General features: G+C 41.6%; 1 protein-coding gene across 1 annotated transcript in view; it reads left to right on the top strand.

Moving 5' to 3' along the window:
• Positions 1-15762, top strand: part of RHOBTB3 (Rho-related BTB domain containing 3) — a gene marked incomplete at its 5' end in the record, with an annotated part of 57746 nt that overhangs the window by 37681 nt on the left and 4303 nt on the right. The window contains 3 exons of the mRNA XM_010831998.1: positions 3135-3308; positions 5997-6163; positions 12165-12261. Of these exons, the coding sequence (XP_010830300.1) occupies positions 3135-3308; positions 5997-6163; positions 12165-12261 (438 nt within the window). The remainder of the gene's footprint in view (positions 1-3134; positions 3309-5996; positions 6164-12164; positions 12262-15762) is intronic.

Consider the following 15762-nt stretch of genomic DNA (forward strand, 5'->3'; position numbering starts at 1 on the left):
GTATACAGTGTGTATGTAAGTTTGTGTCTTTTTCCATTAAATAAAACTAGTCACAGTAAACTTTTGGATATGATGTAGAAAGATATGTTTCCTTTTGACATTTGAATCTGTGCCTTATGAAAAATACTATTACAGAGCTACATTCTGTCTTGTTTACTTAGTACATATTCTGAACCTCTCTTGAGCTAGACAAGTTTCCTGTTTTCAGGATAAAACAAAAGAATGACTCTAAAAATTTCATTTTTGAAACTTGGCAAGTAGTGTGAAGAAGGTATGAAAAATGTAGTATTTTAGTATGTAATAAAAATAAGGATCCTTGATAATCTGTGCAAAGTTACTAGAAACTGGGCTTTAACTGTTGTTTCACTCTTAAAACTTTTCTGAAAAAAAAAAAAAAAAGTAACAATTTAATACTACAAAGGAAAGTTACTTTAGGTCTTGATGTTTTCAAAGGACATATTTATCTGTTAACTAGAAAACTAATGTCTTTTTCCCCCTGTAATTCTTCAGCTCTAGCCTATTGCTGTTGTGTAAATAATCACTACATTATTTTCATTTAGCATGTTTTATACTTTGCTTATATATATGTATATATATACACACACACAGTGTTTAAAAATGTGGCTGTACTGAGGTATTGTATTACAGTCTCACAGTAGAACAATTTATAACACCAAAACAGTAGTTTGAAAGAGTGAGAAACAGAAATGGATATTTTCTTGATTGGGGGTGTAGTGATTTTTCAAACTCAATTCCAAGCTTGAAGTGGGCCTTGAAAATGCCTGAAGGCCCTGCGTGTTCTGTTCTTGGTTTTGTAACTCCATTGTAACCACAGTTATCAACAGGAAGTTTCTGTTCAAGTTTCAAGGTTACCCAAGTTTCTTTCCCATCTACTTCTATCTACTAGGTGTTTGTTTTTTTTTTTTTTTTGCCAATCTTAAATTCCTCTGCTTACCCCAAATTGTTTATTTAAGCCATACTCCTATTTTTTTTTCTTTTTTCATGGCTCCTTATTTAAGATTTTAGAATCTTCAAGTTGGAAGTCAAATTGCATTGCCTATTTGAATTCTTTGTTAATTGCTGTGTACACATACATCCAGCACACTTTCATTGTGGAAACTGGTCACCCCCCGACCGATGGACACTGTAACACTGAGGGCGGGTGACTGAAAGTCAGAGAGGGGGTCAGGAAGGGAGGCTGCCTGCTAGTAGGTGTGGGGACCTGGCAGGAGAACTCCTAAGACTTCTCCTGCACGCACGGGAGATGGGTCTGCGCGGGTGCCGGGCAGTGAGCACAGAACTGGCTCTGTCGTGCATCGCATGTGGATCCTGAGGGGCTATTGGCTTTGGAGAAAGCACTAGGCTTACGTGGAACTTTTTTCCTCTTTTTTTCTGAGCCAGAAGATTTTGTGCTTGGATATTAAAGAGCATGAAGAACCCCGTAACTAAATATTTTGGAGAAGAATATATGCCCCTGAGAAGTATGAGATTTGGGGGCTGCCGGATGCAGACTTGTGGGCAGGGCAGAGTAGTCTGGCTCATAGAGCTACTTTCTGGAGGGGGAGAGTTTTGTCACTCACACTGGCTGTGGTGTCTTCCACCAAACTAAAAGTTTGGCGTCTCCACACAGATATAAACAACAGACTTCTGTACTCTATGGGAGAAGGCGAGGGTGGGAATGATTTGGGAAAATAGCACTGAAATGTGTGTATTACCATATGTGAATCAGATCACCAGTCCAAGTTCGATGCATGAAACGGGCACTCAGCACTGGGACAGCCCAGAGGGATGGGCTGGGGATGGATCGGGAGGGGGTTCAGGATGGCGGACACATGTACACCCGTGGCTGATTCATGTCACTGTATGGCAGAGCCACCACAATATTGTAAAGTCATTAGCCTCCAATTAAAATAAATTAATTTAAACAAACAACAGAAAGATAATAAAAGTTTGGCGCCTCCAAAGTGAGGTAGCTCCATATTTCTCACCTTTGTACATTCATTCCAAACGTGGTGGTTGTCACGTGGCAGATGCTTGATGGCGATCTGTTGATCTGATCTAGACTGAGCTGAAGGCTGGTTGTAGGTTCGTGGTTTCCTCAGGAGGTGGGAATGGTGAGCCCCAGGCTAGCTGAGTCCCGTCTGCAACAGCCGTGGTCCCTTGGCATGGTAGTTGGAGGGCTTAGCAAGTTTCTCTGGAGAGTCAGTTCAGTTTCATGTGCTTCAGTGAGGCATATAGGCTGAAAAGTGAAAAGTGAAGTCACTCAGTTGTGTCCAGCTCTTTGCGACCCCATGGACTGTAGCCTGCACCAGGCTTCTCCATCCATGGGATTCTCCAGGCAAGAGTACTGGAGTGGGTTGCCATTTCCTTCTCCAGGGGATCTTCCCGATCCAGGGATCAAACCCAGGTCTCCAGCCTTGCAGGCAGATGCTTTACCCTCTGAGCCACCAGGGAAGATATATGCTGAGGGGCCTTTAAACTTTAAAGCAGCCCTGGCCCTCCCACAAGCAGGCCTTATTCATCTAGGAAGGGGAGGTTCCCTGTGGAGGTACTGTGACAGGGAGGAAGCGGGGGACTAGATCATCCATCCTCTTCTGAATTTTCCATGAAGTCTGAAATGTTGCCTTTGGCCCCACAAGAGTTTCCCTTGCCATTCTTGCTGTGATCTATGAACTGCTTAGGCTAAGCATGATTTATTTTCCTGTTTCTGATACATGGAAGCCCAGCCAAGACTGTACTGTGAGTAATGGCTGTGTTTCCTTGGGAGGGCACTTGGGCAGGGGTGGGTAGTGGTATTTCAAGCCAATTGTAGAGGAATAGATGTTTTGTTATAAAAACATGTAGCAAAATATTTCATTTCAGTGTTTCTAGCTTCAGGAAATAAAAACTAAGTAACAAATAATTGCCTGACTTGCAAATTGTTCCTTTCAAAGCCAACTTTTGAACTCTTTTAATTTTTCAATTTATTTAAAAAACTAAAAAGTCTCTGACTTTTAATCACCCTCACATCTGGTTTCTGAATATCAGCTTAGCTGTGCCTAATGCAGTACCATTCTGATTAGAAGGAAAATTGCTAGAACAGGAACTCAGCAAGCTTATGGCCCTTAGCTTTGTTTCCCTGTTGAACCTTACAGGTACGACGGTGCCGGCCCACAGGGCCATCCTGGTGGCCCGGTGTGAAGTGATGGCAGCCATGTTTAACGGTAATTACATGGAAGCAAAGAGTGTTCTGATTCCAGTTTATGGTGTTTCCAAAGAGACTTTCTTGTCATTCTTGGAATATCTATATACAGACTCCTGTTGCCCAGGTGAGCCATTATACACGTTAGATGATGATGATGTTCAGTCTCTAAGTCATGTCCAACTCTTTGAGACTTCATGGACTGTAGCACGCCAGGCTCCTCTGTCCTCCACTGTCTCCCAGCCTTCTCTTTGCTCAGATTCATGTCCATTGAGTGGACGTGATACTACCTAACCATCTCATCCTCTACTGCCCTTTTCTCCTTTGTTGGGCTTGCCTCGTGGCTCAGTGGTGAGGAATCTGCCTGACAATGCAGGAGACATGGGTTCAATCCCTGGGTCGGGAAGATCCCCTGGAGAAGGAAATTGGCAACCCACTCCAGTATTCTTGCCTGGAGAATCCCATGGACAGAGGAGCCAGAGGCGGGGGCTACACTCCATGGGGTCGCAAAAGAGTTGGACACAAGACCTAAGCAACAAGCACATGTTAAATGGAATCTCATAATTCTTTCTTTCCTGATAATCCATTTTGAGACATTGCTTTCTATGAAACCTCTTTTCATTTAAGGTTTGTGGGAGCTGACATCATGGAATGTGCCAAGCAGGTGGAGGTGATGTTGGGACAACAGAGAATTTTCATAGTCAGTTCAAGTGCAGGAGTGGTGATTGGGTGCCTCTTGTGGGCTCTCAGACCCTGGGATAAGTTCACGTGTCTCTGCAGCGCCGACAGCACGCTGATCATGGCAGGCCCTCTGAGGTGGAGGGGTCTCATGGTACTCAGCGGCTACTCCACTGCCGCAGGTTAGGGCGGAGAGCTCCCCAGAACACTGTGCTTTCATGAGGAGAATAGGGTTGGGCAGCCACTTTTATGGCTCTGACTTCTGATTGAGGCACTTTCAAGAAATTTCAATATTCTGAGATTCCTGTGGTTGTCACTCTAGCCCAGAGGATGGCCTTTTTCCAACTTTTAATACTAAAAATGCTGCCTTTTTTTTTTTACCAGCTGAGCCACAAGGGAAGCCAAAATATCTGTTTAATTAGAAAAGTCCAGTAGGCAAGATCTATTGCAGTATGGAAGAGTAACATCATACTCTCCTAAAGCAGACTTATCCAAAAACTTTTCTTCAGTGGTTTAGAATGCCCAGTGGACTGTAGGATTTATTTCCCTGTTCACCGACTGTTGACTGGGAACTGTCTGTGGCAGCTGCAGAGTGGACCAGGTTTTGCAGGTTCGCTGGACCTGGAGGCACTTTAGATAAACTGCAGAATCCTTGCCACAGACCCGGAGCCTTGGGATGCAGGCATGGAAGCCCCTTTTAACTAGTTTTTTTTTATCCTTTGACCACCAGATGGCTCCCGCTGCAGATACAACCAGAATAAGCCCCAGTGGTGGAGTCCAGGAGCCTGAGGCCTTGGTTACCAGGACCAGGCCAGGCACCCTGCCAATATAAAAAGGAAATACACCTTTCAGACCATACCTCTCTTCAGGCTGACTGCTTTAGTTTTACATTCAGAAATGTTTATTATTGAAATCTCCTGAGTTTTAAATAAGTCATGAGCCCTCTAGTGAAAAGTTTTAGAAATTCCAGGACAGAAAATTCTTTTAATTGAATCAGTTCTGGTCTTGCAGCCATCTATAGAATGTTCTGGAGTCAGTTACAGTCGTTAGTGTTAGAGACTGGCTTATCATTGCTGTTTAGTAAAAATGAAAGCATTGATTCTCATCAGAATGTCTGTTACTGGGTATTTTATTATTTTGGTATTGGAAAAATTTGTATATTAAAATATTTGAGTGGATTTGGAATAATAAGGAAATTTGTTTTCTCAGTCGCCCTCTCACTAGAGTAATCGAAGCTTTGGATTTTAAGTTTTATCTTACTAATTAGAAAAAAATGCTCATAAAAGCAGCAAAACTGTAAGACAAAATACTTTAAAAATGGTAAAAGGTGAAGTGTGAGGGGGAAATGAGTCAAAATGAATAAACAGAAAGTTAACCTGCATACTGGAATATTTGCACTGGGAGATTGCAGAAAGGAAAATAATCTGTTCATTTTGATAAATATTTATTATATACACTATTCTTGGTTCCTTGCTACATTTAAAGAGGGACAAGAAAGAATTACATGAAAAAAATCATTCGACATACAGAGAAGTGTTTTAAAAAAAAAAACTAACAAAAAAAACCTGGGTGACTGCAGGGGTTTAAGGAAGGGGGATATTTTAGTGCTTAATGGGTACAGAGTGTCAGTTGAGGAAGAAGAAAGTTTTGGAGAAGGGAGTGGCGGTGATTACTCACCAATGTGAATATACTTCATGCCACTAAACTAAGCACTTAAAATGTAATGTTCTGTTTAACTTAAAACTTTGTGTTACGTTTATTTTACCACAATAAAAGCCAAACAAACCCAAGCCAGAAGAAAAAATCGCAAGGATTTAGTATAGCTAACAGACAGAATTGCCCATTAGCCCTGGAGTTGGTTATTAAGGGCAACGGTAGAATCTCTTTCTCTGGAGGATTAAAAACAACAACAACAACAGGTTCACTTCTGAGTCCAAAAGCGTGAATGAATTCCACTTAAAACGGAGTCATCGTTTAGACTGCAGACTCAACTCCTTCAAGGCCTTTTCTAGGCATTCTCTTTGACACTGCTTGGTACATCAGCACTTCTTCGTTTTTGCTGTTGTTCTGTGGCTAGGTCAGAAAGGAGACTGTGTTATTATTGCCCATTCTCTCTTCTTTGCCTTCCTTGCGTCAGCTGGCATTTTCCAGGCCATGTGCCTCCTGATCTGTGCGGAGATGTACCAGGTGTCCAGACTGCAGCACATCTGTGAGCTCTTCATCATCACCCAGCTGCAGAGCATGCCAAGCCGGGAGCTGGCGTCCATGAACCTCGACATAGTCGACCTGCTCAAAAAAGCCAAGGTAATTGGCCCCTACGTTTCTGGTTGGTTGATTTTTCAAAAAAAAAAAAAAAAATTATATTACTTCAAACATTTTTTTGTTTGTTTCTCAAGAGTTCCATTACCCTTACGAACTAATGAAAATTAATGGAAAAAAAAATTGAAGAAGGAAATGGCAATCCACTCCAGTACCCTTGCCTGGAAAATCCCATGGACAGAGGCACCTGGTAGGCTACAGTCCATGGGGTCGCAAAGAGCTGGACACGACTGAGTGACTTCAGTTTCACTTTTTCACTGATGAAAATTAGTTTGGAAATTTGGCTACATGAGTAAATGTGCCCTGACAACACATCTGCAGATAATTCGGAGCATAGTGTTTTTGAGCAATGCTTTTCGAAGGAGATAGTTGCCAATATGGAATTTTCCCAACTGAATGGTGGTCCTTGTTCGCGTCAGTCGTGTGTGATGCTGTATAGCTCTGTACAGGCAGTAGAGAAAATAGAACTTCCCTTGAATTTCCCTCAAATGATCCCATCATAGGATTCCTGAGAGAAAAATGGAGTCATCGTTTAGATTGCTGACTCACTCCTTCAGGGCTTTTTTCTGGCGTTCTCTTCGACACTGGATGATTCATACATACTGATAAGAGATGGTTAGTCTGAACTCGTTTATTTGTTCATTCCTTCATTCTTCCATATGCCTGTTCACTTCATGAGCGTGTTTTACAGTTCTGCTTGTTTGCTGGAGGTGTTGACGGACTTGTCAGTTCCTTCAAGCATCTTTCACTGAAGTGTCTCAATGTGTGAGGAGTTACTCTAGTATTCCATGGCCTGCCCTGAGACAGCTGTCAGGGCGCAGTGATTGACTCTGGACTTACATTAAGCTGAACCTTCTGTTTTTCACAAGAATGTATTTGGTCCATCATAACAGATGATCAGGACTTTGTGAAATGTTATCTGGCATACAACATATTGGTTGTCCCTATCAACTTTGACATCCAGAATTAGGAAAATATGACAAGTTTGTCTTCATCCAAGTTACTAAGACAGAGCCACGTAAGGGGGCTCAGGACTGACTCTCTGACAACTAAAAGCTTACCTCCGTGCTCTGGGTGTCACTCACTCGGTCGTGAGTGACTCTGCGACCCCATGGACTACAGCCTGCCAGGCTCCTCTGTCCCTGGATGTCTCCAGGCAAGGACACTGGAGTGGGTTGCCATTCCTTCTCCAGCCTCCGTGCTGAGATGAATTCATTAATCCCTGTGTCCATTTCTGGGAATGGAAGGGAATTCATTTAAAGCATCTAGGTCTTCTCTTATTATCTCCATAGCTATTTTTCATTTCTCTCATAATCAAGTCCTCAGATCAGATGTATTTAATATTACAGGAAAAACAAATTTTAAAGAAGAGATTAACCTTTATCTGTCTTTGAAATATAATTACATTGAGCTTGGGATTGATAGCTATTCTCTAGATTTAGGTTAAAATTTCTTTTTTATCCTTTCTAGCATTTTCACATTCATTTTTGATGTATCATTTTCATACATTCTAACAAGTCTTTCATACTTTAAAAAAAATGTGCACAAGCTTTGTTTTCCTTATCTTGTAGTACCTTTTATATAGTTCACGCATAAGAGAACTCTCTGCTTGGTTGCATTGATTTCTTTAAGTGCCCCTCCCCAACACACACACACACACACACACACACACACCCCCCACACGGTTCCTCGTGAGAATTATGATTGTATTGTCAGAAATTCTTCCTGACCTATTTTCCCTGAATGTGCAGTTTCTGACTGTGTGAGTAGTATCCTTATTTTTCCCCTTGAATTTTTAAAGTCTAAGACACCAACTCTGCTTGAATTTTACCGTTTCTGAAGACTTTTCTGTTTGCTAGCATTAAGCCTGCTTTCGCTCGTTTTCCTTTAGTCTGTTCCTGGCAGTCCCTAATTTGCCAACATGAATCAGAAAAAGGATCAGTTTTCTTCCCAGTTCTCTTTGAAGTTCCTAGGTTGAGGTTGAGCTTTGCCGGCCAGTTCATCTGTTGGTCAGACTTTGGTTGACCTTTCCCTCGTTGCGTCTCTGACTTCTGTCTTTTGGCACAATTAGCCTTCTAGTGGCTCTCTGAATAATTGAAATTTGCAATCCCTCTATCATCTCTGCTGGTTTTGTATTGTATATCAGGAAAACATCATTCATACTGTTAAAAAAATTTTAATAGAGAAAGGGGTCACAAAGAGTTTTAGGCAGGAGATGATTACTTATTTTTTAAAACATATTTCTTTATTCTGGCTGTGTCGGGTCTTAGTTGCAGCTTGTCGGGTCTCGTTCTCTGACTGGGGATTGAATCCGGGCCCCATGTATTGGGAACGTGGAGTCTTAGCCACTGGACCACCAGGGAAGTCCCACATCATCCGCAGTTTTGGTACAGATAAGAAGATTTGGTATTCTCTGTCTCACTTCTGCTGGAACTTTCCTCTAACCTCTCTCAGTTCTTTACCATGATTGTACCTTCAGATTCATATATTTCCGTCAGGTTGGAATCTTAACGTGCAACAAAGGCTCCCCTCCCCGGCCCCTAATCAGATCAGTTCCTTTGGATCGAGGTAGAGATGCCCTATTCCTCCTCTCCTTTAAACCTTATCTTGGCAGACTTTGGTGACTCCTATGAAGTCCTATTTACTCTCATATTAAAGTGTTACGTTCAACTTCTTGTAATCTGTGCATTGATATTTGGTTTCTTCAAGCCACCATTTTTGTTTTTGACAGTTTCCTTGTGAGTTTGCTGGGGGTGAGGGGTACTTTCTCCATCATTACTATTCTTCACAGGGCTGTTAAATGTTGTAGCATTTGCTTTATGGTATTTTTTTAAATGTCTTTACAAATTCCATTATTTATTTCAGTTTGAACTGTCCTCTTGAGTCAGTGTATATTCTTCCCAAAATGTAGTTTTTCCAGTGGGATGCATTTCATTTCTTGCCAAGAGCCCATAATTATAAAATCTTAAATCTTTTTCAAAAATAAAATTCTGCCCTTGAACCATGCTTTTAATAGCCAGCTATTCATTTCTGTGATCTCCCTCTCTCTTGAAGTCACAGCCTGTAGGCAGTGTTCTAATCAGTGAAAACATAAAGTGAAAAAAGATTGTTAAAATGTGGTATAGTATTAAATGAACTATAAAATCTCTTATAATTCAAAAATTCCGATTTTGTATAATTAAAATCAGGGCTTCCCTGGTGTCTCCGAGGTAAAGATTCCACCTGTCAATGCAGGAGACATGGATTCAATCTCTGGGTCAGGAAGATCTCCTAGAGGAGAAAATGGCAACCCATTCCAGTATTCTTGCCTGGAAAATCCCATAGGTAGAGGAGCCTAGCAGGATATAGTCCATGGGGTCTCAAAGAGTTGGACTCAACTTAGCAAATGAACAACGCCAACATAATTAAAATCAGAGGGACATTTGAATTTACATGTTAAAATATACCCACATTATAACTTAAAAAGAGTGGTACTTGAGTTTCTTCAAGATTTGAGATTACAAATCTGTTTTCAATGTAGTATTAGTTACTGCTTACATGCGTTTTCCTGACAGCTCAGATGGTAAAGAGTCTGCCTGCAATTCAGGAGACCCAAGTTTGATCCCTGGGTTGGGAAGATCTCCTAGAGAAGAGAATGGCTACCCACTCCAGTATTCTTGCTTATATACTATTTTTGAGTATAACAAGAATACTGGAGTGGGTAGTCATTCTCTTATCTCAAAGAGAGCTAGGGCTTCCCTGATAGCTCAGTTGGTAAAGAATCCACCTGCAATGCAGGATACCCCAGTTTGATTCCTGGGTGGGGAAGATCCACTGGAGAAGGGATAGGCTACCCATTCCAGTATTCTTGGGCTTCCCTGGTAAAGAATCTGCCTGCAATGTGGGAAACCCGGGTTTGATCCCTGGGTTGAGACCATCCCCTGGATTGAGACCGTCCCCTGGAGAAGGGAATGGCTACCCACTCCAGTATTCTGGCCTGGAGAATTCAATGGATTACAGTCCATAGGGTGGCAAAGAGTTGGATATGACAGCGACTTTCACTTAAGAAATCTATTAATGTATTTAGCCTAAAGGTAGAAACAACCTAAATTTTTATCAACAGATGAATGGATTAAACAGATGCGATACATGCAGTGAGATATTACTCAGCCTTAAAAAGGAATGAAGTTTGCATATATTATGACATGTGTGTGTGTGTGTGCACTCAGTTGCTCAGTCATGTTTGACTCTTTGCGACCCCATGGACTGTAGCCCACCAGGCTCCTCTGTCAATGGAATTTTCCAGGCAAGAACACTGGAGTGGGTTGCCATTTCCTCCTCCAGGGGATCTTCCCAACCCAGGGATCAAACCTGGGTCTCCTGCATCTCCTGCATTGGCAGGCCAGTAGTGCCTCCTGGGAAACCCATGTGTGTGTGTTTTAACTGGAGTATAGTCACTTTACAATGTCATGTTAGTTTCTGCTGCACAACAGTATGAATCAGCTATATGGATATATATATCCCTTTCCCTCTTGAGCTCCATCCCCCACACCCCATCCCAGAGCACCTAGGTCATCACAGAGCACCGAGCTGAGCTTCCCGTGGTATATAGCAGCTTCCCACCAGCTATCTATTTCACACATGGTGGTGTGTATATGTCAGTCCTAATCTCCCTATTCATCTCAACCTTCTCTTCCCCCATGTGTCCACGTCTGTTCTCTACATTTTATTCCTACCCTGCAAATAGCTTCATCAGTACCATTTTTCTAGATTCCATATATGCATTCATATATGATCTTTGATTTTTTTCTCTAACTTACTTCACTCTGTATGACAGACTAGATTCATCCATATCACTGCCAATGACCCAGTTTTGTTCCTTAAAAAGTAATGAAGTTTTAATGCGTGCTGCCACATGGATGAACCTCAGGGACCTTATAGAATAAAGTAGAATAAATCAGTCAGAAAAAAGACAAACAGTACATAATTTTATATAACCTATATGAGCTACCTGGAATAGCCAAACTCAGGGAAAATAGAGCAGTGGTTGCCAGAGATGGGGGTTAGGACAAAGGGGGAGTTATTGTTTAATGAGTACAGAGTTTCCATTTGGGATGATAAAAAATTTCTGAAAGTGGACAGTGGTGATGGTTGCACAATGATGTGAATATACTTAATGCCAACAAATTGTACAAACTTAAAGGTGGTTAAAATGGTAAGTTTCATGTGACGCATATTTTACCACAGTAACATTGAAAGCCTCGCATTCCAAAGTTGCCTGCAGCAAATTACTGTAATCTGAATTGCGTGGTTGGATGGATTAGTCATGGGTTGGAGGTGTCACTGGATTGGCACCAAGGTGATGATGTCATGGCCAAGTTTCTGAGTTTCCCTGTTATTAACTTTTGGAACTCAGGATGATAAATGTGCTGGAAATCCTGCTCAGTGCAACGTACATGCCAGTTATAAGCAGCCATTCATCCATAACCTCACAGAAATACATGTTAAAACCAATACCCTTAGATTGATGACATTCCCTCCTCAGAATATTCTTTGGTTTTCTCTGCAGGTGAATTTGTTGAGATATGGCCAAGTGTATACCTTTATTAACTCTGATCACCTCTCTGCCACACAGATATAAGTGTAGTTCGTGAAGGCCATGACCTTAGATGAAAAGCTGAAATGAAAATCCTCAAGAATCTCCAGTAGACTTTGTTACCCACAGATGTAGTCATGCATCTGCTTAAAAGCCTTTAAGCTCCTGTGGCCACCATAACTGTTTCTTCATTCGATCTGGTTTCTTTATTGATGTGATTTTATTATGATTTGTTAGTAAGGCTCCCTTTTCCTGCCTGCTGTCAGAGTGGGCTGAAGGTTGCATCGTGTCCAGACACATTAAACATGGAATTGGGCCCTCTGTGAGTTCTCCTGGACCATTCCCTCGATCGCATCATCATGTTGATGGTCATTATGTGCAATATTATTTCCCTTTACATTTTTCTTGCAGTTTCACCACTCTGATTGCCTCTCAACCTGGCTGCTTCATTTCATCGCCACTAACTACCTCATCTTCAGTCAAAAGCCTGAATTTCAGGATCTTTCAGGTAGACTGCTAATTAATGTTTTTTGGGGACAATGATACTCTTTTTCTTAGATTTGAGACATAATTTGTAGGAATAGTAGTTTTTAAAAAGTAAGTCAGTGTGAGACATTCCCTTTAAGTATGCAGTGTGGTAATGAGGATTCTTATAATACCTGTGTTTCATAAGAAGCTTGACCTGTGTTGCACAAGACACATTCTAATGCTGGTTTCGTAGCTCCCATCCATTTTTAAATGCGTTTTTTTGTGAATTAGATAAAGTGGCCTCACATGGTATTTGGTTGTGATAAATGAGATTTGGTTTTAACCATCTAAGTCAGAAATGACATTTAAATAGTTCAGCTTTTTAAATTCTCTTCTTATAAAGAAAAATTTATCCCGACTTGTACTGGTTATCTCCTGTCCCTGTATACATCCATCATATTACTTGGCAATAATAATTTTTTTATTGATCAAAGAGCGTTGCAAAATTTACTGAGCAAAGGGTATACTTAATGTGATCTTTTAAGGTAAATTATAGAGTTTAAAACCAGTCAAACGGTGAGCTTCTGAGTGCTGCATAAGATGAAAAAAAATGAAAATAGAAGAGTCATCAAGGTAGTCAGTTTAGATACAGTGGTTCGCTCATGTTATTGCCTAGAAAAGAGTCAAGGAGCAATCAAGTTATTGATAAAAAGGAGAAGGTAAAGATCTCCCAATCAAGTAGTTTGAGATGCTAAGCAGAGAAATCTCCCTGGCAATGGCCAAAGGTCTTGCGAGGTGGGCGGGAGTGGGGTGGGTAGCAGAGAGGAGGGAGGGGTAGGGGCCAGAGCTTGTTGTTGAACTCCTGCCAACCACCTTCATCCAGAGTACTTCCCTTTTTACCTGTGGAAATCTTAGAATTCTATGTAAAAATTGGCTTGTAAAAGAGAATCTGATGCTAGATGTCCACCTCTCTTGTTTTCATTCACCTATTCATCGCATAGTTAGGGAAACCAAGAAACACACAGTCAGTTTTGGGCAGATGTGTTCAGCCAGTCAGCACACACTGGATGCCTGTTGGGAGCCTCTTTCATAGAATCTTAACAGTGCAGGAGAGGAACATAACACATCATAGCAGGAACAGTAGATATTTGCTGTTTACTTTGTGTAAGAACCAGAGTTCATTCTTAAACATAAGGCATACATCCCCTTGCTGTTAGTAGGGGGCATTCTTACACAGTTATTCTTTAATCAGGCAATTAAAAATGAAATAAATGGACATTTTGATTTTTGGGCCACCTATAAGTCACCTTAAGTCAACTTCATTCGTGAAAGACAAGATGATTTTCTGATTACTGTTCTGCATAGAGGTATGATACAGCTTCCTAGGTGGCGCTGGCAGTAAAGAACATGCCTGCCAAAGCAGGAGGCTTAATAAGAGACGTGGGTTCAATCCCTGGGTCAGGAAGATCCCTGGGAGGAGGGCATGGCAACCCACTCCGGTATTCTTGCCTGGAGAATCCCATGGCCAGAGGAGCCTGGCAGGCTACAGTCCATGGGTCACAAAGAGTTGGGCATGACTGAGCGACTGAGCATGCACGAACAGGATACCCATGGAGTACCATTGCAACTTAGGGAGAAAGATGTTCTCTAAGTCCTTTGAGTTATTCATTTTTATTTTATTTTATTATTTATACAACTGCCTATTAAGCATGTTATGACCACCTGGCATAGTGAGAAGCAGGATTCCAGGGTGTAATTTGAGAAGGCAGGGTAAGAACACAAGACTATGTCAGTGACTGTCTAATGTTCCTTTGATGGAAATAAAAATAGTATCCTGAGTGCTCTGATTCAGTGGTGCCTGTTCACATCTAGGACCTGTTGTGATATGTCCTCTTGGGCAGAGAAAAAAAAAAAAAAAGCCCCTGTGTATAAGGGAGAATTTGATGGCCTATATCAGCAGTCACAAATTGACAAGTCTGTGGGTTGAATATAACTTGCCCAAGGATCTTATTTCTACCAGATGGTATTATAACTTCTTTTAGTGTCAATATTTAAACACTGTAACGTGTCACATTTTAAGAATTGAAATTTCTGGCTTCTTTTGAAAAGTTGGAAGATTTGGTGCTTCTGGGCCCGTTTTCCGAGCTGGCCACACCCTGGAATGGAGCATGACTGCACGTGTATCTGACACGGTGCCCCAGTCTCCTCTCTTCCCAGATGCCTAACTCTTGGCCTACTTCACATGGTCCCTTGAACTTGAAAGGCTTCATGTCACAGTCCCTTTACAGCTTACGTAAAGAATGGCTCATTTTCAGCCTCAAAAATTACCAGATTATTATTGGAACTATAAGAAATGTTTTCTCTTACCTGCGAATTTTTCTTCATTAGAGGTGTTTAGAAATTGAAAAGTGAGACTGGAAAAGATCTTACGTTAATGCTGCCGCCGATACATCATAACTCAGTGAAAGAGCTCGTTAAATACTAGGTGTATTTTACATACCAGATTTGTAGGAAAGCAAACAGCAGTGCACAGGAATATGTTACCCTTGGCACTTATGAATTCATTATTCTGTTTAATTTGTCTCAGTATTATATATTATAACAGGTTTTTTGATCTTGTTTTGATTTTTGCTGGCTACCAGAGCTCATCTACGATAAATTTCTTCTCTCTCTTCTTTAATGTTAACTGAGGCAGCAGTCTTATATCACCTTTGCTTCCTATTGAAATGTACAATTAATTTCCCTGAGCAGCTAGGCCCCACAGCCTGGATCAGGACCTTGCTAATCCAAATTATAATAGATGGAGACAAACAGTAGATGGAGAAGTGGAAACTGGCTTAGCAGAAGGAAACCTAAATGCCCACAGAAGGGAATACTGACGAGAAACAAGCTGATCCAGCCAGCAGAATACTGTAAAGCCTTAAAAATTTGCGAGACCTGGTATTTCAGAAAGCAAAATGAGACTTGGGGCTGAAAGCCGCAGAGCTAGCTGAATGCTTCTGCTATGCTCTGTCCCACCCAGGCAGGGAACTGCTCCCTCGTCATCACAAGAATCGGGGGTTTATTCCTGGAAAAGTTAAAACCAAAAAAGCTAGAGGATCATAAACTCAGAGGGTAGCTGAGATTGGGGCAAGAAGCTGGACTGAAAACATAGGGATCGCGTGCAAGTGCGCACATTAGGCAGTAAGCCTCCAGCCTCCTCCCGTCTCAGGTTCTAGAGTTTGGGCAGCCAGGTATTGACTGCCACCTTGACTCTTCACCAGTCAGCAAGTCCTGCCCGTGCTCCACAGACTTCCAAACAGTTTTCTAGCATTTCACTTTTAAATATGAAGAGGTTAACTGAGGATCAACTGATATTTGAGGCACTCTTCAGTTCAGTTCAGTTGCTCAGTCATGTCCGACTGTTTGCGACCCGATGAATCGCAGCACGCCAGGCCTCCCTGTCCATCACCAACTCCCGGAGTTCACTCAGACTCATGTCCATCGAGTCAGTGATGCCATCCAGCCATCTCATCCTCTGTCGTCCAATGGGAAAGATGAA

The sequence above is a fragment of the Bison bison genome, unplaced genomic scaffold, assembly GCF_000754665.1.
Source record: "Bison bison bison isolate TAMUID 2011002044 unplaced genomic scaffold, Bison_UMD1.0 scf7180017864533, whole genome shotgun sequence".
Lineage (NCBI taxonomy): Eukaryota > Metazoa > Chordata > Mammalia > Artiodactyla > Bovidae > Bison > Bison bison.